Source organism: Apostichopus japonicus, chromosome 8, assembly GCF_037975245.1.
Source record: "Apostichopus japonicus isolate 1M-3 chromosome 8, ASM3797524v1, whole genome shotgun sequence".
Lineage (NCBI taxonomy): Eukaryota > Metazoa > Echinodermata > Holothuroidea > Aspidochirotida > Stichopodidae > Apostichopus > Apostichopus japonicus.
Genome location: NC_092568.1, coordinates 24841102 through 24866313, shown reverse-complemented (window position 1 = coordinate 24866313; position 25212 = coordinate 24841102). Strand labels below are relative to the sequence as shown.

The window sequence follows — 25212 nt, the reverse complement described above, 5'->3', positions numbered from 1 at the left end:
GTCTTCTACTAGAGTCCAGCGTAGAGGATAGAGAGCTGTCGCTGTTTGGAAACAATTTCCAACGCATCATCATGGAGTTCTTCTTTTTCTGTTTTTGTATTTTAAAACGATCGTTTTGTTACCTTTTTGTCGAAATATTCGGAAAAAAGTAATTAATCAATGCCCTTTTGTTGACAAATATTCAAGTACTTGAATTTGTGGTACAGAATGCAAAGAGAACCGATGTTTTTTTGGGGGGGGGGGGGGATTTTGAGGTAGCTTTGTGGATGGCTCTCTCAGATCAAATTTTCATGACCCTCTTCCCTCGGCGGAGTTTGTTCACCCTACCCATATTGAACCCTGTCCCATCGTACTTGCTTCTTCAGGATCATCGGGGCAGACAATATTATATATATATTATATTCTATAACACGGGAGGGTCGGGCAAACAAATTCGTTAGGACCTTTACTTCTCAGAAACCCCAACACCTCTACCCAACCCCTGTATTTTCCTCTACACAAGGATTGCCGTATATTTCGTTGAAACATCAAATAGTATTAAGGAGCTATAGGATATCTTTGCTTTGACTTTCCTGAAATTTATTCTGCAGTTTTTGCTTTACAATGTTTCATTTTCAAAAGATTCTTATTTTTTCTGTTTACAAGTAGGTTATCATCAAATCTTGGTATATCTGACATAATCTTGTTTCTGCTGGGTGATCTCATCGCATTAATCTGCATCTCGCAGACGAGAAGAATATTCTAGAGGAGAACAAAAGACAAAGGGACAATAAAACTAACAATAACAAAATAAAACAAAAAGAAAAGGAAAATCAACAATCATTTTAGCTTCAAACCACAGTCGACCAATGGGATGCCCCAGTTGCATACTCACTTTCCTCTCTATGTCACATAAGTTATCCTACCCGACAGTATACGTCATACCATATATTGTGCATGCCGTTGTTTACATGGTACCGTTTCCCAAAATACCATGGACAAACATTTCTCTTCCACAAGGAGGTTCACTTTTCTTTTACATTTTCGTACCCTAAAACACAGCCACCACATGGCAACGGCGTTCTAGCCACAGTTATACATATAAGATGTATTATCCTTCCGGCATTACCCTCTTTTACCACGAGAAAATTCCTGCACATGCGCCCTTCAGCAAACACAATAAAAACTAAAGTGTGTTATAGATACTTGATACTGTATTTTGAGATTTTGATATGGCATGTATTACAAACATGAATGTGCAGCTATGGCAGTAAGCCTACGTCCTATATGCAACTTCATCTATTTTCGAGAAGGAAATTTGATTTCAAAAGATACTATGAATGCTACAATAAACTTACTGAAATGTAATGTAGTTGTACCGCAAACTTCTTTGAACGCTGACCTCAGCATTTCTGCGATAGCATTTGCTTTCCTTTTTCTGGTCTGTCGAGTATTAAATTAATGAACTTGTAATGTAATCGCTGATAGCGTCATCTGTTGATGTTCAATTGTATCTTTCAAACTCGCATTAATTCAAACTTATTTAGGAATGTAGATTAGGTCAACTTAATTAATTGCAATCATGCACGTTACGAAATTAAAGCCCACGATAAAGATCAAACATTTTGGTTTATTCATTTAGCTATATTACGTGAAAATTCGTCCGAATATAATTATCTATTTGTTATCGCATGATGTGATGTATTCTTACCCAAGCTCTTCTCCTTCTGCATGGGCTGTGAAATCTTCTAATATCGATCACATGATCTTGATGATTCTCAAACTGGTTTTCGTCATTTTTCATTTCATCTGATAGTCTTCTCTCCGGGATTGAAGCTGGTACTGTGCTTTTGATATTGTCAATGTACCTCTGATCTAACAGATGATATTCTGGTCGAGTTTTCGGGTCCTCTAATGTCGACCTTGTTCTATTTTCTTCGTTTTCAACTTTGCAGATCTCCTCAGGTATATAGTATTCTGTTACCTTTGGTTTTGTTATGGTAAGCAGGTTTCGCTGTTCATTGGTACAGTTGCCGCTACCAACAGTTGGTTCAGCTTCCCGTGAAAGTTTCCCAGCCCTCTTTCTTTCCTGGAGTTACGAAAAATTGATAAAACTTGATCAGAATAGGTTTCATTTCAATTATGTTAAGACTGAGTGTGAAGTTAGTTCCATGAAATACTCTCGCAATTTTAAATGAATTCTACTCTGTTGTTAAATTTAAGTAAGACCATTGCCATGCCAAGTTTTGAAATGGTTTATAAAACTTCCTGCGTATATGATAAACACACAATCACCAGATCTACCCCACCCCATGCACTACACCCCCCCCCCCTCCATCACTCCCCTCATGCACCTGCGACCGTCTCAGGATTTCCACTGAACAGTTGAGTCGTATACCCCTTATTATGTTTCACCATATACAGATCCGATCTTTCGTTACTATATAATTGAAATTGCAGATTTCAATGATACATCTCCATTACTTGCAGAGATGCATAGCAGGCCAGTTACGCAGTGAACCCTAGTAACATCACATCATTCGTAAAATTATCAATCATGTGTAATTATGAATGTGACGTCACTAGGCGAAAGAAAGTACTCTGAAAGCCCACAATTGTCACCTTCCACACCCGTCACAATGCACAACGGATATTCAAACCTTTTGCTTCTCTCTCCTGGCAAGGTGCTTAAATTTCTTTTGTGGTATAGGGCTCCCATTATCGTCAGGTCTATCTGCAAGCTTCTGATTGGCTGTTAGTATGGTGTCCGGGCTTTTCAAGATCTTAAGAGATACCTTGAGTTCATTTTCTATCTTTTTGCACAAAGCTTTCTCCCCTTTGACATCTCTCTGCTCTGTCTGTCATAAGGGATAAAAAAAGTCAAGAAAGACTGAATTATTACACAGAAATTAATTTCATAAAAACGATGTCAAGTTTCTAACCTAGCAGTATTGTAACTTTACGGAATGCAGGTTATCATCCCATCGAACCCAGTTTATTTGCTTTTCTCTTTGTTTCCTTCTGTATAGATCATTTACCTATATTACTGACAGACATGGGGTTTACCGTTTCTGTTGCTAAAGTTTGAATGCTTTTAAGATGATATAATATTGGCAATATTGTTTTTTATTAATAACACTGTCCATACGTTCCCCTGACAATTTTAAGGCATGCATCGACAAAATGCAGAAAGGTGGTCAAGTTTTTCTTAGCTTTTGGGTGAGCTGCTCGTTGCATGGAAGAAGAAGGTTGGGTTTGTGAATCCATGGTAACAAGTAACTTGCTCTTAAGCCATCGATTAACCCTACACTCACCTTCCACTCTTTGGTTTCAATCTCAGATGTGGTTTCATTCTCAGATGTGGTTTCAATCTCAGATGTGGTTTCAATCTCAGATGTGGTTTCATTGTCTGATGTGGTTTCAATCTCTGGCGAGCCTTTAACCTTATTGATATTTTGATATTTCCTGGTTGCGTCAGCCACAGTGCCGTTCTCGTGTTCTGTGGTGGTTACAAATTCTTGCAATTAACTCAACGTGTAAGTAAATGTCTGATAATTATGTTCGGTTAGTCATCCAAAAAAAAATTGTTACTTCTTTCAAATCTTTTATCCGTGTGTCCTTCAGGACCGATTGAAAGAGTGGAGAGGGAGCATAACATTATTTGAACGACTGAAAACAGAAAAGGGCTGTAAAATATAAGTGAAGTGGAGTGGGACAGAATGAAATCTACCGCAGTGACGATTCCTTTATTTCCCCCTTGGTTCTGGAAAGATAATGTCTCTCCAATTTACAATATGAAAGACAACCCATGATACACTGGAAAAAATATCCTATTAAGTTTATGTGTTGTTAACGAATATGACGACACATCTCGATTCGTTATAACGATACGGAAACTTGTCATTGATATATTCATCACACATAACATGAATGAGAACATGAAAATACCTTTATGCTCGGCAATGATTTGGTCTTTGTCAATGTCAGGTTTCTTGAATAGTGGCTGCAGCATTTTTTGTTTCCACTTAGCCTTTAAACGCCGGCAGTTGTTTATTCGAACATCAATTTCATCCTGCAATTGTTTGCATAGTTTCATTTTCAATTCTACATATCTTTTTGTTAGTCTCCTTGGATTTGCATCTTGTTTTCTTGGTCGAAGCCAGCCTGTCACAAATAATCCAAGCACGGGTACGTTAAACGATGGGATCTCAAATAAAAACTGTAACTAGGCCCTCTGTTTGAATTCGGGCACCACGTGACCGAGGGAAGTGCAGTTACTTGTCATTTTTCGCTCATGTTTTAGACCCCCCAAAAATCCAGTCATATTTTTTAGGTTACTGAATATCCGACAGCAACAGCAGCACCAACAGCAACCAGGCGATCAATTAGCAATTATATGAATAAACCAGAATATAACAGGACACTCCACTACAATATTTGTCATAACTAAGGTGCATTCTAGATATTTTAAATATTTAAAAGGCTTAGCTATAGGCGTGAGACCTCGTAAGACAGCTTGATCGCCTAATTTTCCAGCATACGTCACTAACATCATCAAATAAACTGTACTCTCAACCGAGTTAACGTAACATGTGAAGTTTTCTACGGAAACATGCACAGTCATATAGTCCTACAGCCTAAAACAACAACAATAACACAAAAATAATAATAATGATAATAATAATACAAGAAAGGAGTATTCTTTACCTTCGATACGTTTCCATGGCAATGATGTTACAGCCCAAACCACGATGAAACCAAGAACGAAAAGTACTTCATCGGAAGCCATGCACACTATATAAACGCATAGGTAAATATGGCAAGTTATTTTCAGCGAGCAATAACTATATCCGTACCCGGCACACGGCACACGGCTAGCAAAAAAATGATATGTTCTCTCATGATGTGGTTGTCGTTTCTTAGCAACCTATTCTCTGAATTTATATTGTAATTATTCAAAAGTCAAACGCCACCCACTTTTTTCCGAGGCGCATCGACGTGTTCCGTTGGCGCGGTGCGCATACGAGTGGGACGCGCGCGTTGTAGATCCCCCCCCCCTCCCCGTTTTAGGTGATTTATCAACGGATTGCGTCATAGTATTTGAGTGTACATTTATCATGATGCAACTATTTTGATTGCACTAGTTCGTATATGAAAACTCGTGATTGGTACGTCAGTTGGGTGAGGGTGACGGGGAGGGGGGGATAACATACAATATGTAAAATCTTGAATTTTATGTAGTCTGAAAATGTTGTAGATTTGTGCATGAACGACTGTATATGAATTCCACATACAGAAGGATACTCGAACGCGGATTCGGACTCAAATTCAAGTTCATTCTACAAATTCGGACTCTGGTAGAGTCTCGTCTTTGAGAAGCTTTAAATATTTCTGATTTTAAAAATACCGCCGTTATGTTCACTCTAAAAAAAATAGAAAGGCCATTTGTTAAATAATTACAATAGCACATTGTTATTTCCAGTACATGGAACGCCAAAAGGATCCAGTTGACAATCACAGAACACATATTATTGCATAGCGCCACCAAATATTCATCATCGTCATTTAGCTCTTATTTTCAAGTAATAAATTTTGCGGGAGATAGTTCCCGCGTGTTTAAGCTGGTAAACAATATACACATGGTGTACGCATCTACTTTACACGTATACTAACTAGTCTTGTCGAATCTCGTCGTTTCGCTACGAAAGTGAGTGTTTCATACGAACAAGGAAACCCACGAACTACGATACAGGCATGGAAGTCGCTACTGATAAGTCTGTCGACGAAATGAATAACTGCATTCAGAAAAGAAGGAAGGTTGAAGATGCTAACAAAGCGACAGTTGTTTTGGGCGCTCAGTGGGGCGACGAGGGAAAGGGGAAACTTGTAGATCTGTTGGCAACAAGTGCCGACGTTGTCTGTCGCTGTGCGGTGAGTTCAATACTAGGCTATAGTAATAGTACTAGCTCTTACCTTGGCTAGGCCTATAGGCTATACTGTGCCTAGCCTGATTACTAAATTAGTGCTACTACTAGTACCAGTAGTAGTACTAGCAATACTAGCCATCCTAATGTTTAGGTCTATAACTATTCATATTTCTTACTGTTACTAATTTAAGCGTAATATTCTGATCTTCTAACTTTTAAGTTGAGCATGTCATTTCCAACTGGACCAAGTGTTGCGTAGAGCGGAGCGTTAGGAGAGCAAATAGTATTAATAACGTGTGCACCTGTATACGTAATGCATGTGTACAACTGTAGTTTACTATATGCACTTTATACACATTCCTTAACAGATATCACACCAAGGCCTAACGTTACTCTAGGATCTATGTCCTGGCCCTACATCCAGACCCACTAGACCTAAACTAAAGTTAGGCCTACATTAGACTATTACTAGTACAGTAGTAGTAGTACTAGTAGGCTTAAGTAACTAGTATAGTCAGTATTGCGAAGTTCGCCATACTGCGAAGAAATACTAAGAAATACACGATTTTCACCATGAAAACCTACAGGAAGAGCCAAATTTCACCAAAAAGTACGAAGCTACAGTTATTTTCTCTCCAAAATGACCCGTGTGCAAGAAATTACTTACATATTTGTCAATAAAATGACGAAGATCTATGAAGTCTGTTATAATTACTGAAAGAGCAACAGCGCCACCAATTTTTACCAGCGCCACACTGTAGGTTGCGTGGCCGAAATTCGCAATACTCTAGCAAGAAATACCAGTTCCACAATCACGAAGAATCTTCTTGGAAAACAACGTGAAAACAGTTTGCAGGAAAGAAAGTTTGGCCGTGTATCGTACTATAACAAAATTCTCCCACCATATGAAGTATATTTTCAAATGATTTATACCAGAAGATTTAGTTTTGGGGTGTTTTAAGTCTTAAGTGGGCGAACTTCGAAGTCACCATCCTACTAGTAGTTGTACTAGTACTGGTACTATGGTAGGTTAGTTTGTATTTACAATAAATCGCTGTGGCACTTTAACTTTTAAGTTCAACGTCCAATAGTTGATTCATATGAATGTTGATGCTAAAGAATGTTTTTATTACGACACAAACAGACATCTTGAGGCAGTTTCTCATGACCACCCTTGCTGACACAATCTACAGAGTACATCTCTCCATTTTTATTTCGTTGACATCCAAGTTATATGTGAAACATTCAGCTTTTCTTATTTTGTTCTGAGAATGATTCTCCACTGTCAAAATTCCCCAAGAGAAAATTATTTTCTGGTAATGGAATAGAAATTGACTAGTTATCTGATCATTCATACTTGATGTACATGTACAATATTTGTATACCCAAAACTATTCATTTCATCACACTATAAGCATGAGGCTTAACTGAGAAACAGAGCCACATTATTATGTAATTATTTCAAGAAAGTCTCATTAACCATTGATCACATAAATATTGGTTAATTTGACCTTTGAATCAATCACAAATTACTTTGGATTGATAAAAAAATTATTGTGTTTGATTTTAGTGAATGAGCTTACACTTATAGTCTTAACAAAAGCAAGCAGTAGGTTATTATAAATAACTGATAACTAACAGACGAGAGACATGCTTTAAGGGCATCGGTATCGCTACCAAATATGCTAGAATTTTTTTTTTAAATGGTCACCTGTCATCAAATTAAAACCCTTTTTCCACAACCTTCAGTGTATATTAGTTTCTTTAACTGAGACATTTATTAAGTACTCTAACTGAATACTCTGCCATTGTCTGGGAATGATTCACAGGGTGTCAACTTCCAGGGAGGTCCTTTTCGGAAAACATTCGGCAATTTTTAGCATGCTCCAAGTAAGGGCCAAAACTGACGGGCCTCTTTATAAAGTGTAAGTGCTTACATTAAGATCTTACAGTACCTTAAAACTTTTGTATGTACCGTTAGTAAAACATGTACAGTATGGTTCCCTGTAAAGGTGCAGGTAGCCAGTACTGTACATCATACTACATGTACTGTATGAAAACTGTAGAATAATGGAGACAGATTGTTTTGATATCATTGAGAGAGGCTCGTACAATATCATGACTGTCTGGGATATTCCAAGTTTGATTGTACTGTTCTTAGTACTGTGTGTATTTAGTGATATCTGCAGGTATCTTTGTTTACTTCAACACCTGTTTAAATACCGGTTCTATTTCATTCGTAACGTCTCTGGTTACTTGAGGCCAACGTAAATATTTTCATGGAAGTCCTTGTGACTACAGTACTGTACTTTAAATACTTTTGTGGAAGGATGTCAACTCAAACTCTGTGGGTAACATACAGTATAAACATATTCGTTAGGCAAATGTTCACACAAAATGATGTTGTTACATTTCCTGGTGTAATAATAAATTCGTACGTTATTCCTTAAATCTCAAAACTGGTGTTGAAGTTTGTGTTCTTTTTCATTTGCTGGTTAAGGGCAATTTAGTTATGAATTCATGTGGTAGTGACATTGTACATGTGTATGTTCACATAAGTTTGGAAAATCTCTATTGTTAGGTTCTAGATGATTGTCACCATTGTCCCATTCCCACGGTCAACATCCCCCTCTCCCCATCCAATCACAAGAAGGGAAGGGTAACACTCAAATTTGACCTGTTCTGGTTAAAGATTTTGTACTCATATATAACAAATTCTACAAGAAGACTAGTAGAGCATACTCAACATATGTACTGAACCCGGTGGATTGGAGGGTCATAAATGTTTTCCTTCCAAACATGGTACAGGGTACAACATGTTCAAATTTCCACACATATTACAGTGTCACAGTCTTCACACTTATTTCATTTAATAGGTACAGTACTTTAGGATTCCTCAAAATGTGTGGAATTGTTTGGCTCCTAGAGTGTCTGAGAAACTAACTTCTGAATATGTCAAGTAATTTTATGTCCAAGAGCAATTTTTTCCCAAAACAAATTGTTAAAAAATAGATTACATGGAATCAAAGTAAGACTTCTACTGGACCATTTTTTCACCAAACGATGGCCATTGACCAAGTAATGACTCCATTTGGTCTTCAATTTTTTTTCTTCCAGATACATACTGTATGTTGTATTAAACACTCATGGGGGGAAAAAAACTGAAAAGCAAACAGCAATGACTTTTGCTGTATTATGTGATGTAAAGCTTTGAAAAATCAAATCTATTGAACAATGTTGTTGTAGGACTTAGTTTAGCCGGGTGAATACCAAGGGTTTGGAAGCCAACAGAAGCTCAATCGAAACCCCATCCATGTAGTGATTTTGGATGAACACCTGTTTATACAGTACCAAGCTTTCTCTTTTTGAAGGATATTCAGATAATTATGAGGCAGGAGGGACATTGTCACATCCTTAACGACACCTCATGACGGACGGTGCAGCACCTGACGACTCACTCAAGTACTGGGGGGGGGGGAGTGGGTGATGGCATCCACCCCCACTGCATCATCACTGCAGTACAGCTATGGCGAACAGTCTACCAAACCCATTGGAAGGACATACAAGACAACAGAACCAAACCCCAGTTCCCAAAAGGGCCAAACCATAGAAAACTCAGCTCAGCAACATTGCAAAACAGCTGTTTTGATTAAAGAATTGGATTTCTTGTGTAGTGAAGCTTTGAACCAGTAAACTTAAAGATTATGTGGTGGAAATTCAAACTGCTAAATCATGCTGACATTCACAAAGATTAAGTATCGAAATGAAATATGCATCAAAACAGCTGCTTGAAGGCAATGCATTTCTAATGACCTTTATCTTGCGAGGTCAAAGAAAAACAACCTTCATAGACAGATGTATGAATTGAACAAGATTCATTTTCTGGTAAGTTACTACGTATTCTTCCTGATTTCTACAGTCTTATGAAGTTTTGTCTCTTATTGTCATCATTTAGTGACTTCTGGCTGTCCTCTTTTGTATTATAGTTATTGATCTTTTCTTGCCAGTATCCAGATCAAGCTGAGAATGAGTTCAACAAAAGAGAGCTCTGAACAATAGTTTCTTCAGCTCAGACAGTCAATATTGAAGGTGACAGTTGCTTTTCATGTGGTAATTTAAGACTAGCTCAAGTGTTGAAATCTTGTAAGACATGCTAGGGTCATGTGATAAACAGACTGAGCAGTATATATATAGTTGGAAGCCCTGGTGTATATTACTATTCACTTCAATGCATGTACAGTAGCTTAACTTCTTCAGCTTTCTGTTCAGCTTACGTTTCATACAATGGATACAACCCATCTTGAAACAGACTTACCCTCGGCCTTTTGACTTTGATCATGTGTGGTATGTGTTCCCTTTCCAAGGGACTTGTGATGTACACATTTGTGATGATCACACAGTCACAATCCCAATGCAAAGGTACAGGGGTTGTGAGTGAGTGGATCTGTTAAACAGTTTTCCATGCCCAAAATATACCTTTGATTACTTTAAAGTTGGCCTGACGTGACTGCACTTGTCAGTTAGCCTTTGAAGAAGATCCTGCTAGGATCGAAACGTCAGGCCAACTTACTTTTACACATTCTCCTACGGCTCTCTAGTGGATAAGCAGTTTGCTAACAGTTTCATTTTATTTTTATTTGGATTACTTTTAAATAGTACCCATCTTGAAAGTGACTCCACTGAGATGTAATTTAGTGTTAAGCATATCAGACTGATTTGGCCTTGAGGGTTTTGGGAGAGTGGTGGAGAGGGGAAAGTTTTGAACTGGTAAACACCAAATTTAATACTAATCTAATATTAATGAAGTCGTATCCAAGGACTTATCAGTCCAATCCTCCAGAGGTACGAATTTAATTTAGCTCGTGAGTCAAAAAAAAAAAAATTATTATACATTCTGTACTACTGTACAGTATGCTAAGTTACTTTGATTGTAAGACAGCCATATGGTTTACACCACACACACTGTCAGTTGAATTTAGTTTTGTTATCATTTCAGTTTTAAATCAAAACAAATGCAGTTGTTGATGCAGGCCTGTAGGCTGATTATTATGTAATAATTCACTCATCCAAGTTTGATTGAATAATCTCGGGTAGTACTCTATAAATGAACGGAACAAGATAAGAAGCTGGTACTTTAATTTCCAGACTTTCAACCACACATTCTATTCTAGAATTTTACATCTATAGAATAACTTTGAATGGTAGACCTAATTTATGTGACAGCTGTGACACTGTATTTATGAGGGATAGGAACACTAAAATCTCAGGTACTCCGTGCAGTAACAATGGGGCTGTGTTGCAGGGCTATTCCTGGTTGTGGCTAGATGACTGGCACTCCACAAAATATCTTCCAAGCGGTAAACTTGGTAATCTCAAAAAAAGCAGGTGTTTATCTTCAGAATGGTACATTCAAAGAGGAGCCAATGAGAGTCATTGGGGGCACACTGGTAAAATAAAGTACCAATTTGATTAGTTTACAGTACATTGGAGTGCATACTTTGTTGATTAGAGACAGGTAAGTGTCGTTCTTCGTAAGTAACTAAAGCAGACAGTTTTGGGTTATCAAAAAGTTAGGGTCCAAATTTATCAAGGGAACAAAATGTCAAACTACAGTTGCATGTGTGTTGTGAGACTTTGCCACTGGTGTGTATACACTGATATAAATTTTCATCAATTTCCTGGAGCTAAAACCAGGATATTTTCTTATGGTGAATATAAATGAGTATGTTTTCCTAAATAAATTACTGTATTGGTGAAGCAGAAGCCCAATCATTGTTCAGTACTTTGAAAAAATCAGTAACAATTTTGTAACTTGCAAAAAGTCTTGAGTACAGAGTACAAATATGCAAGTCTGGAAGTTTATTTATTTGTTGATAAATTGGTGTAGTTGTTTGTGTTTTGATAAAGTCCTAGATTGGACTGTTGTTTATCAAACATATAGAGGCAGTATGCCATGCTGCTACTGTGTATATACAGTATCCCCTTGTGTAATATTCCAGGTAATGGGCTTCCTTGAAAATATGTCTGTGTGAATCATTGGTTCTTTGAATAACAACAACAATGTTATGCTTTACATTTCCGGTTTCTGCCAAAAAAAAAGTCCATGAAAAGGATGAAAGGGGACATCAGATAACCTGTATGTTTGAGATTGCTATCATTTTGCAAATGAACTTTCTGGGAGATTTTTGCCTTCTTAATTGAGGATGTAATGCAGGGAACATTAAATACTGTTTGCCTTTGGGAGGCAAAATTACTTTGCATTTGGCATGAAAGTAATTTAAATTTGAAAATAAATCATCATTTATACTGTGTTAAAAACACAGGTGATTATACCTGACTCTGTGGCAATTTTCTTGACTCTCTTTCTTCAATGGGAGGAAGGCCCAGTAAGGCTAAAAGACTCGCTTGATGGTTTGTCAAACTTTGTCCACCTATTCTATAAGTTCGTTCAGCATAAAAGTAGTAGATTTTATACTCAATGCAGATGAGGCACAAACAACACATGTGGCATTTTACTAGCATTCCTTTGATGATTTAGCAAGCACACAGGCAGCTCATGTTATGCACTTAAAAGTTAAACTACAAATTAAAATACTGTCTGTACAGTAGTACTATACACTGCCAGTTCAAGATAAACTTGCATAACAAATTTTCCACTGTGTGCCATGTTTTGAGCAAAATCGTATTGCAGCTATTAAATTTAAATGGGAGAAAGTGTTGAGAGAGGGAGAGAGGACCAGGGTTCTCTCAGGCCCTCTCAGTGAATTCATCCCTGTAATTTTAACATCTCCTCAGGGTTAAACTGGCAGTTACAGGTACATGCAGGATTGCTTGCCAGTTATACTAGGAGGAAGACAAGGCATTGTTACAAAATTAACCATGGTAGCTGCAATGCAATATATTTAGAATATGCATTAATTAGCACACTGTACACTGCTGAAAATACAGTAGTATAAATATTGTCTGTCTGTTACATGTGAAAACTATAATCCCAAGAGCTCAACCTACAGTAGTAGTCCTACCAGAATGCAAAGAGATGAAGCCAGTGTACTTAGATGAGATAACTAGGTAACATCTTGTGAATTAAGTAATGATTAATTGCTTTGAGCTAACCTACTGTCTGAGCTTAAATCTGGTTTGCTGAAGGGTAAATAAAATGAAAGTAAATCTTGTAAGATAATTGTCAATTGATGTCCAATGTAACATGCTGCAGTGAGTGACTGACCGTGACAGCGTGACTGCAATGTCTCATGGGTAACCGTGGGAACATACCTTGTAAGAAAACTTGTCCCTAATGTCCAAGATAACATGCTGCACTGTCTCTATCATGGGTAACCGTGGGAACATACAGTACTTTGTAAGAAAACTTTAATTAATGTCCACTATAACATGTATGCTGTACAAGTGACCAAACATTACTGCACTGTCCCCATGGGTAATTTCATTTTAATGACTCTAATTAAGTCCTGCAGAGCTCAACTTTTCAGTACAAGCTAATTAAAAGAAGTTGATGATCTCCAAGAGGTCATGATAAAAGATGCCTTCAATGGAATGTGTATCTAAGAGAGATTAGAAAAGGTTAGAAGTGAAGGGATATCTCTTTCTAGATAACTTTGGCAGAGGCAATAAACCCTCCAAGAATTATTCCTGTCTCTGACAGCTACGATGGTGGCCTCATGTACAGTATTATATATCCTGATGTGATGTTAGAAATCAGGATGGCTACGAGAGTTCAAAGATTTTATGAACCATCAATCCGAAACCAATATATGCATCTCAATCTTGCTGATATGCCATAGTTATAAAACATTCCATCAGAACTGTTTGGTATCTATTGGCTGCATGGTCAGTGTTACTGCTCAAGCCGTACAGATATGTACACCGAAATTTGCAAGAATAGTGACAGTAGCATGGTCGTGAAATAATAGGGCTTATTATTTATGTACTCATACAGTAAATTTGTACATGGCACCTGTACAGTATTTGACAGTGTGATACTCGGATAAAACTATACATGCTGTATTTGTTCATGCTCAATTTCATTTCAAAATAAAAAATATTTATTAAATTAGAACTATTTGTATGAAACAATACAATTTTAAACCGGTTCATGTGTAGACTTTGCCGTAGACAAAGTTAATGAAGTTTGTACAGTCGTCACAAGTACAAACAGAATACAAACATCTGAAATGAAACATGACCGTGGTTTAACTCTTGTTTTGAAAGAACCGTCTCTTTTTATGCTGTACTGTCCCAGAAGTTTACCCATAACTAATTGTCAATTGGAATCCTGTTTTAAAGACACCAAATATTATATGGAGGCGGTTTCTTTTTCACCAACGTAGAAAATTTAAAGGAATATTGACTTTGTCTCGATCCGCATTTTAAAACTTTAAGACGTCAGCCACAGTGCAGTATACAAGCCAGTACCAACTACAGTAGTGTAACTACTAAAACAGTGTTAAGGATATCATACAGCACAGACTCAAGCCATTAAATATTTGTCTTTTCACTGACAGATTCATTCATCTACACTAGAGTAGATGGAAACTTCACATCTGCATCTCTATCCCATAAATATTTATGATGAAGATGTCGAGCACTTTTTGAGGAAACCAGCCGTGTTGCTGTTTAAGTTTTTATATGCTAGGTCATGGAAATATGAGCCGATCACAATAGTCTTTAAACACATTTAATATGTAAAGGTTTGTGCATGAAGAGGGCAAGGTGATACATGTATGCTGAAGTATGCAAAACGCTTAAGTGGAGTAGAACGGTACGGTATGAACTTAAAAGTGCATAGACAACACCAAACCACTTTGAAATGCCAAATTCTCTTATTTGTTAAGGATTGAAAAATGAATTAAGTCTTTCTCTCTGATTTTGCAAGCTATTAATTTTATCTATTGACATTCATTTGCTGACTTGAAATATAGTGTGCTATGAATATAAACAGTGAGCATGCAACTTTTTGTTTACATGATTATGCAGTTCAGTTCAAACGTTTATTCAGTTATTAAACAGCCGAGTGGAGCCTTTGGAGGTGCGTACTGTACAGTAGTGTAAGGTCAAATAGATATTTGGTGTTGTTCATAAAAATGGCAATGCAAAGAACCACTGGAGCAAAGCAAGTTTTTTAAGCTATATTACTCAACAGTTTTCAGTAAATACTGTAGACTCTTTTCAGAAATTTTGTGTCTGCAATTATGCGTAAGAACCAACACGTCTTGGTGCAATTTATATTTGACTGCAACTTACAAGGCACAAAGTAGGTCACACAGGGCCAACTTTTCAAGGACTTTTCTGGTTGTCCAATGGACTACCGTGCTGTTACACTTTGGTTGTGTCTGAACAGCAAATTTGGTTTATGCCTAAACAAAATGTCCATAGCTAAAGAACAATGAGTCAATGACCATATATGTACACTATAGGATAGATGTGTAGGTTGATGAATAAAACACAAAAGTTGGAATGATACCAATTTTAATATAATTTTACCTATTTAGTTACAATGCAATCTGAATTTGATGTAAATAACTAGTCGTCTGGCAGACAACCTCCAAAGTTGAGTTTGGGTGGCCAAACAGAAAGATGCTCATTTGATCGTCTGAGACGACTATACCAAAAATACCAACAACACAACCTCTACAAGAGATTTTGGTTGGCTGACAAAACGACCTGCACAACTGATTTTGGTTGGTTGGTCAGACTACCTGACTAGAAAAATTAACCAAACTCAAGATCATAATGTAACTTGAAATTGCATCGATTGTTAGTTGCCTGTTTGCACCACACAATTTGAAACAGTTAGAACTCAATATCTGTACTTAACATTACACTGTACATTTTCTAATTTATGTGACTACCTGAATAATTAATCTCTAGTCTTTTTGAAGCAATAACACTTTGATGGTGTTTACAGTAGGCAAGGAGTGTAGTATGCTACAATAACATATGTATACATTGTAAGAGTTTTATTTACAAGAATGAGAATGGTTTACTATACTCCTCCTGTCTAACCTTTCTCCATTCTACATATACCCTACAAAATCAACCTAGCTTACAAACGTTGTTAACATCTTAGCACTGCGCCCCCTGTCGCCGACCTCTCTGACTCACTTCCGGGTTATCATCCACTTCCTCTTCCTTCCAAATCTATCATCATTATCAAGGCTTGGAAGGGACGTTGACCCTGAAGGTACAGTAGGTCAGTGTGGGGCGCAGTACTCAAAAAATGTTAATCAACTTTTTGTATTGATAGGGTGATTTGAGTGCATATGTACAATGGGGACAGGTAAGTGTTGTAAATAACCCAAATCAGTTAGTTTTGGGCTTATGAAATATGAAGGGTAATGAATTTTCTTCTTGTTTTTTTATTTAGGGTGGAAACAATGCTGGTCACACCGTTGTGGTAGGAGACACTGAATATGACTTCCACCTGCTTCCAAGTGGTATCATTCACAAGGCTTGCACATCCATTATCGGTGAGTATCAATCAGCCTGAGGAATAATTTGACATGTGAGATTCGTCATGGAATGATCCTGATTGGTTTGTTTTAGTGCAATGTATTTGCATATTTATATATAAACTGAAATTAATCCTATTCCACTTTCCAGCAGATATATTAAACAATATTTGTTTTTTGCTCAAACATGTGTAATATACTGGTACTGTTATATGCATTCATATATGATTATAATAACAAATGACATACAGTATGCAGCTCAGTCATTTTATCCGTAAATTAGGGTTTGCATATATACTGTATGTACACCATTGTCTACTGTTGTCTGCTGTATGTTGTCAACTGTAGGTCTAGTCGACCAAGGTTCGATAAGAGCTTTGAATTGTAGAACTTTTAATGGTACCATAGTTAGTAAAGACCATATCTGAGAAACCCACCTTTGATTATTTTAAGTCCCAACTTTACAACTCATCTCATTTTATCACATACTTTAAAGGTCAAAGATACTTATGAACAACATTGTCCTAATCACTCTAATAGGCATTAGAAATTATGAACTCCCATGCAACTCCCATCAAAATCCATAAAAAATTGACTACTTTACAACTCTTTCTTAATCCCCCCCCCCCCAGAAAAGCATTGGGTACCCTAACAGAACAGTTGAGCTACTGTACACACCCGTGTCCTCTTCAAGTCTCAAATGCCACTTGAATTCATGAGACTTTACAAATTGCAGCGCATTCTGTCGTATCCGAAGCTGACAAACTTCATCCAATTCCTGGGATGACCTTTTTTATTCTCACCGCTGTCTGGATCTGATACAGAAAAATTGTCAAATTTATTCATACAACCTTCCAGACTTTATCAGATTATAGAGTAAAGGCTTCAGCGCTGACGTTCTGGTTATCGTTTGCTTCCATTCTCTTTTCTGGTCTGTAACGTCATCAGTTCTGCTCATACCTTTGACATTTTACCGATAACTACTGTATTCTATAGACTGGCTCGTTACTACTCTACTCTCATTATGGAGCTGTGATGTTCGTTTAAATTCTTGTTATAATGAAAGAAGCCTGTTGCAGCTGTCTCTGACTCATCAATTTAATTTCTCTCTTCCTTTCTCTTTCTCACTTTTTTGTTTCCACTGCATCCTCTCCTCTCCTCTTTTATTTTTTTTATATTTGTTTTTAGAAGGTTGTAATTGCTTTTTTATAGAAGAGTGGCTTTAAAATAGCTAGAATTGATACCCATAAATCAATACACTATGCTCTTAAGTTTTTTGTAATTGACAGCATTGTTCTTTTTACACGTACAGTATTTGTCAGGTCTCCCTATTTTCCTAAAAGGAATATCTTGTCTTTTTTCCCCCGCTTGTTTTCCAAGAAGTTATTGTAAATGGTATTAAAAGCTTTTAAAACGAAAGGTAACGTGGCATTAAAATAGCAGAACCATTTTACTTGAATTAGTCGTCAATAAAGCAATCGATCCTTTCATTCTTGTTATTGATGGTATTGTCATCTTCCCGCGTATTTGACTGTCCTCTGCGATATTAAAAGGAGGATTCGATTTGCTCCAGTCTACTCCAGCTAAGATTTCCTCATTAAGAGTGGTCTTGTTTAATAGATAACGAGTCGATTAAGTATTTGTACTTGTAAGATTTTCAACTTTATTTTAATAAAAGTACCCCAAGATGACACAGCATTCGTGTTTAGATTAGACTCATCTTTCGATTGTGATTACAAGCACATTAATTAGAATTAATTTACGTCATAACGTAATCAAACAGATTTGATACAAAGCAAGTTAGATCTTCTGCCGATCACTCCCCAGGTGATATTTTAAAAAGAAATTAGCGATGGCCTGACAGTTATTCAAGGAATACTTCATCTGGTATCAAGTAGCAAAAAGCAGTAAATTAATATATATACCAACTGCTTCTAGAGGTTGTACAGATCTCTTTAATACACTGACCTTTCTATTTTGGGTATGTTAGGTCAAACGAAGCTTAACGAACCTCAAAAGGGCTGTGGAAAATGCAAACACAACATATTTGTGTTTTCTTTCTTGAATGCATCACGATATCAATGTGTAAAGTGAATGTTTAATTCTCTCTTGATCTGAAAAGTATAGATACAAAAACTGTCAAGAAATCGTTTTCCTATTAAAGTACTTTAGAGACTCTTAGGGAGCCTGTGTAGACCAAATGGTATAACAGTTTAGAGTGCCTAGGAAGATCCGGAGAAAATCCTGCTAGATTTGAAACATCAAGGCAGGCTCTTACTTTATGCATACTTGTACTTTACAAAAGTGGATGTCTGTGATCAAGGCTTTTCCATCTTTAGAGGTTAGACATTAGTTTTGTTACCCAATCGTGGTATTGATTTACATCTTCAACAATTTGACCAATAGACAACCTCAAAAACAGGAGACAATTATGTTGTATAATTCTGCTTACTGTACGTAGACGGCCCATATCTTAACTCAGTGAAATTACTTGCGTCTAGTTGTAATGTTAACCAAAGGAAGTTACCGTGCCAACTGGTACTGTTAGACAGACAGAGATGCACTTCATTTCATGACAAGCTGGCCACTGCACCTAGAAATACTACAATTTATCATTTCAAAATTAAATCTGTCATGACTTGTGAAGCGACCGTTAGATTAATAAATGTCCAGCTCAATATGCATGGAAAGACTTGGTGAGTTAAAAAGAGTTCATCATTTGAAGGGAACATGTGAAGTGGAAATTGTGAGTTTTTTATTTTGGCAGATTGGATATTAAACGTAGATCGGTACTAAAAGTGTTCACTTTCCATTCTTTTCGTTTACCTTATTTTCTCTGTGCGTGACAGGTAATGGTGTGGTTATCCATTTGCCCGGTCTCTTTGAAGAAGCAGAAAAAGCTGGCACGAAGGGATTGAGCGACTGGAGGGAAAGGTTGTTAATATCGGACAGAGCTCATCTAGGTAAGATAGTAAAATGAGGAAGACTTTAGTAAGAATTGATGGGCAAAGATAACAAACGGTGACATGTACTGCACAGTATGTCTACAGACAAATACAAAAACTCACAGAAACCTGTAGTTCCCATGGTTACGGTATGCAGGTCTCTGCAAATAATGTTTATGAATAGATATCATGTAACTGTACAAAGCAAAACATTGAGTTGCCATGGGAAAGTTGTATCCATAGCAATAAAGACCACTTCATTAATGCATACTTTAACAATTGCATGATGACACTAAAACTAAAAGAAGTAAGTTGAAGTCCATTAGTATTCCGAATAACTACAAAAACAGCCTTGTCCAAATACTTGATCAAATATGAAAAAAAAATTACTGTATATTTTGGGATATGCTTCTTCCCAATGGATTTGACATTATCTTGAAATTTTCAAGCCATGCAGTTAGTCCTTCTTGATTCTGTTTGGAATCTTGCTCATGGTCTGTGAATCATTTCGTCCTGTCTGTTGATTTGCTCCACTTGTAATGCATTTCATCGTTCACAGATCACGTATGAAAGACAAGCACAATTTACATGTATTTATCACTGATGAAACAACTCATGTTTAAACTTTCATCCCCCCGGTCGTATTTGAGGCTTTTCGATGCATTTATGAGCATTATGAATGACTCATACCTGGGCTGTACGGGGCAAAAACATGTCACATGAAATAATGATAGACCTAGCACACTGCAAAAAAATAGGCTTATAGCTACACAGGTGCTTACATGTAAAATGACAGTAGTTTTGGTAAACAGAACTAGAGTATTTTTTACCAAGAGGGGAGGAAAAATTTGAAATTGAAAATTTTAAATACTAGTACGCTGGTTTTTTATGTGAATTGAAAAATATATTTACACTTTAGCGCTGAGGCTGTATTTGCTACAAGTGAAGGTTTGATTTTGGACTATGAAGAGTTTTCTTAAAGGTCAAGATGTCTGTTATGAATGTTACTTTGTGAATAGCATAATTCGGATTCACGACAGGGAAGTGAACCACCATTCAAGATGATAGCCTAAATGATAGCCTAAATGACAACCTCCTTACTGTCTGTCTCCCTCTCAATGTTGTCATTCACTGAATCTTGGTCCGGATGTGATTGTTTGAAGCTCGTACACATAGCTTTTGAACTGAGTACAATTGTGGGCTGTAATAATATTATTCAAAAGTGATATTTTTAATGAATATAATATCGTGTTTAAGTTTTCATAGGAATGATGATCGAGGCATTTGGAATGCTGACTTGCATTTATAGCTCTGTAGAAAACTGTTTACGACGATACTTGGCTTCAATAGACTGTAAATTTGTCACATGAATAGTACTCTTCCTTTGTGGTAAAATATCTGTGGATGGTAGCAAAAGTTAACAGAAAGTACATCTTTAGGTGAATTACCATGGCGATGTAGTTCATTCTCCTCCTGGCATAGCACAAATGTCAAGCTTTATTACAATCCATGTATTTTCCTTTTAAGTATGCTTTCAGGATGTCATTTTATCATCTAGTGATGAAGAAAATGTACATCAAAATTTTTTGAAAGGATCATATCCTCTGATATATCGCCAATGTCACATTTCATATAACATGGGAAGTATAGATTGACAACAAAAATGAAATGAGTGATTTGGACTTAACTTGAGAAAATTATTCAGTCAGAATTGATGTTAAGTTGAAAACTGGTTGGAGGAATTTGAATTGACAAGTGTACATTAACTCAAACTCTTCTTCAAGTACTACTTTTAGGATTCGCATGTTATTTGGCAGTCACCAGGAAGTAAGCGAATAGTAAAGTTCCACAATGTAAAGTTTAGTTATATCTCATTTCAGTGTTTCAAAAGTTCCAGATGGAAAATATTTTCGCTTATTTGCCATTGCCGAAAATATGTGAGATAAAGCAAAGAAACATAAAGGTCATTTATTGGTTTTCCCCTTTTGTTTTGCTTAGTTTTCGACATGCATCAAGCAGTGGATGGGCTTCAAGAAATGGAAAAAGGAAAGAATTGGTAAGGATTATCTCAGCTGTATGGTTGCTTCATTACTGTTATGCATCATTTAAAAATTGTACCACTGTTCAAGACGGGTAAGGTTTCATCCAATTAAAGTGCTTCACGTGACTTTCTAACTCATGAACGTGATCATGGTATTGAAGTTTAAGCAAAACGTGAAATATTCTAGAGTGTTCTCCTGTATGGTTGCCCCATGACTCTGTACATCCCTGTAGAAGGGAGATGGATGTTTGTTCAAATAATTCTCCTGACAACGGTAGATGCTCAGAACTAACTATTGAAACTGATAATGGCTTTGACATTTGAGCAAATCTTCTGAAAACATATTCACACATGTTTGCCAAATTCATGGATACTCACTAAAAAAAATCAAAAAGATAAGTTTTGTACTATATTATGTATTATATGACAATGGTAAGTACTGCAGATTAGTAGGCCTTAAGGTTGTGCTTTAATTTTCCCATGTAAACTGTTTCCATGGCAGCAGCTATAAGAACCGTCAAACAAAAGATAATTATAGTTCTATCCAAAATCATCATATGTAACCTAATATTAAGCTTGATGGAGATTAATATAGCCTACAGTACTGTAGCTCATTTGTGTCTACCACACCAAGTCATGAAACATAAGATTTCCGAAGCATTGATTCACATTCCACACAAGTTTAAAAGTAGCGGGAAAAGTAACAGTCGAGCCACATTACGTATTAAACATCAAATATGATAGGAAAGAGATGGGCCTGCTTTCGGAGACTAAGTGTTTGCACAACTTCTTTGTTATCTCGTCATTTTTTTTAGCATTGGCACCACAAAGAAAGGAATCGGCCCAACGTATTCCTCCAAAGCCAGCAGATCTGGAATACGCGTCTGTGACTTGATGGGAGACTTTGAGCATTTTTCAAATAGGTATTAAAAGTGATTTGAAATTGTTTTTCATTTAACATGAGAATTACCTTCTGACCGTAGCGTATCCGTCTGCAAACATCTCTTGATTGGTTATGCCATAATCTTTTAATGTTTTTGGTTCCTTGCTGAAAGCAAAGGAACCTATGTATTCAGGTTGGCGTGTGTGTGTGTGTGTGTGTGTATGTGTGTGTGTGTGTGTGTGACGCTTAAGCTTGTATGCACGATAACTCAACAAGGGATTGACTGATCATGATCAAACTTGGTGGGTGGGTGGCCCATAGTGAGTAGATGAACCCTATTGTTTTTGGTGCCCACAAAGGTCACCAAAGGTCAGTTATGGTCCAAAAACCCAAAATACTAAAACTGCAATAACTCCCAGTGCCAATGTGCGACAAGGTTGATATTTTGGGACAAGTTGTGAACTGGTTAGGGCAATATTTTGAAACTTAACGGTCATGTGATCTGAGGTCACCAAAGGTCAATTAATGTTAAAAAACTAGTATTTTTGCGATAACTTGAGAACGAATTGTCCGTTAGGGTTGGGAGTTGCTTCAGTATAATCCAATTGTCGACCCACATCTGGGTGACCCTTGACCTCAATTTGACCTCTCGTGACCTTTTCATGTTTTGGGGATTTTTACAGTTTCGATGCTATTTTCAGATGTCAAAGGTACCTTCCGATCATAAATATCGATAGGTTGACCCCCGTGTGACCTTTGTGTGCGAACTTATATGGGGTCAAAGTTTTCGGTCAGAGTTAGGATGGCTGTACAGACTTATCGTGTTGATTTTTGGAATCAGCAGATCAAACTACATTTGAAACCAAGGTCAAAAGGTCAAAGGTCACATTAGAAAAAATGTGCTTAGTTTGGGAGAAAACGGGCGAAAAAGAAAATGTTTGGTTTTGATGCTAGATTTGGATATCAAAGGTACCTTCCGATCAAAAATGTCAATGGGTTGACACCGGGGTGACCTTTGTTTGTAAAGTTATACAAGGTCAAAGTTAATTTTCAGACATTTAATGCAATAACTCCCAGGGCCAAGGTGTAACAAGGTTGATATTTTGGGACAAGTTGCAAATGGTATAGAGGAATATTTTCAAACTTAACGGTCATGTGATCCGAGGTCATCAAAGGTCAATTAATGTTAAAAAACTAGTATTTTCGGTGAGAAAATGGGCAAAGAAAAAAATGTTTGAATTCTTACAGTTTTGATGCTATATTCACGTCTCAACAATCAAAAATGTCAATAGGTTTACCCCAGGTGACCTTTGTGTGTGAAGTTATATGAGGTCAAAGTAAATTTTCAGACATTTAGTGCAATAATTCCCAGTTCCAAGGTGTGACACGGTTGATATTTAGGGACAAGTTGCAAATGGTATAGGGGAATATTTTCAAATTTAACGGTCATGTGATCCGAGGTCACCAAAGGTCAATTAATGATAAAAAACTAGTATTTTTGCGATAACTTGAGAACGAATTGTCCGTTAGGGTTGGGAGTTGCTTCAATTTAATCCAATTGTCGACCCGCATCTGGGTGACCCTTGACCTCAATTTGACCTCTGGTGACCTTTTCATGTTTTGGGGATTTTTACAGTTTCGATGCTATTTTCAGATGTCAAAGGTACCTTCTGATCATAAATGTCAATGGGTTGACCCCCGTGTGACCTTCGTGTGCGGAGTTATACGAGGTCAAAGTTAATTTTCAGACATTTAATGCAATAACTCTCAGTTCCAAGGTGTGACACGGTTGATATTTTGGGACAAGTTGCAAATGGTATAGGGGAATATTCTCAAACTTAACGGTCATGTGATCCGAGGTCACCAAAGGTCAATTAATGATAAAAAACTAGTATTTTTGCGATAACTTGAGAACGAATTGTCCGTTAGGGTTGGGAGTTGCTTCAATTTAATCCAATTGTCGACCCGCATCTGGGTGACCCTTGACCTCAATTTGACCTCTGGTGACCTTTTCATGTTTTGGGGATTTTTACAGTTTCGATGCTATTTTCAGATGTCAAAGGTACCTTCTGATCATAAATGTCAATGGGTTGACCCCCGTGTGACCTTCGTGTGCGGAGTTATACGAGGTCAAAGTTAATTTTCAGACATTTAATGCAATAACTCTCAGTTCCAAGGTGTGACACGGTTGATATTTTGGGACAAGTTGCAAATGGTATAGGGGAATATTTTCAAACTTAATGGTCATGTGATCCGAGGTCACCAAAAATGTCAAAGGTACCTTCTGATCATAAATGTCAATAGGTTGACCCCCGTGTGACCTTCGTGTGCGAAGTTATACGAGGTCAAAGTTAAAAAATATTAATGAGGTCACGGGTCAAACGTGAAAAACTCCCAAGTTGCAATAACTTGGCTACTATTTATTGGAATTTCGTCAAACTTGGTATGATGATATTGGTAGATAGTCTCCACACACTGATGTGTGTTGCAATTGATATCATGCATGTTTATAAGGGGGGGGGGGGGGGGCCTAGCATTATTTCGTTATGAAAAGTTTGTATGCACAATAACTCAACAAGGGAATGACCAATCATTACCATACTTGGTGAGTGGGTGGCCAATAGTAAGTAGATTAACCCTGTTGATTTTGGTGCTCATATCATGAATATTAATGAGGTCATGGGGTCAAACGTGAAATACTCCAAATTGCAATTACTTGGCTACTATTACTAATGGGAATTTCGTCAAACTTGGTATGATGATAATGGTAGATAGTCTTCACACACTGATGTGTGTTGCAATTGATATCAGGGCTTAGCATTACTTTGGCAACAAAAGTTTGTGAGCATAAATTACTGTTGTTGTATTAGGGCTTTGTTAGAAATTTCCCTATGAATGGAACTAATGAACAGCAGCAAGGAACCATGAAATGTTTTCATTCTGGTTGAAATGATTTATCTGTTTTCATGAA

The 25212-nt window shown here is 37.0% G+C and overlaps 2 protein-coding genes across 2 annotated transcripts in view; one reads left to right on the top strand and one right to left on the bottom strand.

Annotated features, from left to right (window-relative positions):
• Positions 1–591: 591 nt before the first annotated feature.
• On the bottom strand, positions 592–4873 carry LOC139971663 (uncharacterized). The gene is made up of 7 exons (XM_071978327.1): positions 4687–4873; positions 3928–4143; positions 3294–3478; positions 2640–2837; positions 1691–2068; positions 1338–1422; positions 592–741 (listed from the first exon to the last, which is right to left on the bottom strand). Exons 1-7 carry the CDS (start codon positions 4766–4768, stop codon positions 710–712), a joined length of 1176 nt encoding a protein of 391 aa, XP_071834428.1. The 5' UTR covers positions 4769–4873; the 3' UTR covers positions 592–709.
• A 705-nt stretch (positions 4874–5578) lies between these two features.
• LOC139971246 (adenylosuccinate synthetase isozyme 1 A-like) overlaps positions 5579–25212 on the top strand; it is a 30179-nt gene continuing 10545 nt past the window's right edge. Inside the window, exons 1-5 of the mRNA XM_071977545.1 lie at positions 5579–5910; positions 16288–16390; positions 19222–19335; positions 21316–21373; positions 22174–22281. Coding sequence (XP_071833646.1) covers positions 5734–5910; positions 16288–16390; positions 19222–19335; positions 21316–21373; positions 22174–22281 — 560 coding nt within the window. The 5' untranslated portion in view covers positions 5579–5733. The remainder of the gene's footprint in view (positions 5911–16287; positions 16391–19221; positions 19336–21315; positions 21374–22173; positions 22282–25212) is intronic.

Bases quoted from the DNA above. Each gene is read 5' to 3' on its own strand.
- LOC139971663 (XM_071978327.1), bottom strand. From the start codon at position 4,768: ATGGCTTCCGATGAAGTACTTTTCGTTCTTGGTTTCATCGTGGTTTGG. The intron at 2,838-3,293 runs GTGAGTGTAGGG...CCCTTATGACAG, and splicing joins TTGAAACCAAAGAGTGGAAG to ACAGAGCAGAGAGATGTCAA. The intron at 1,423-1,690 runs GTAAGAATACAT...AATACTCGACAG, and splicing joins GCAGAAGGAGAAGAGCTTGG to ACCAGAAAAAGGAAAGCAAA.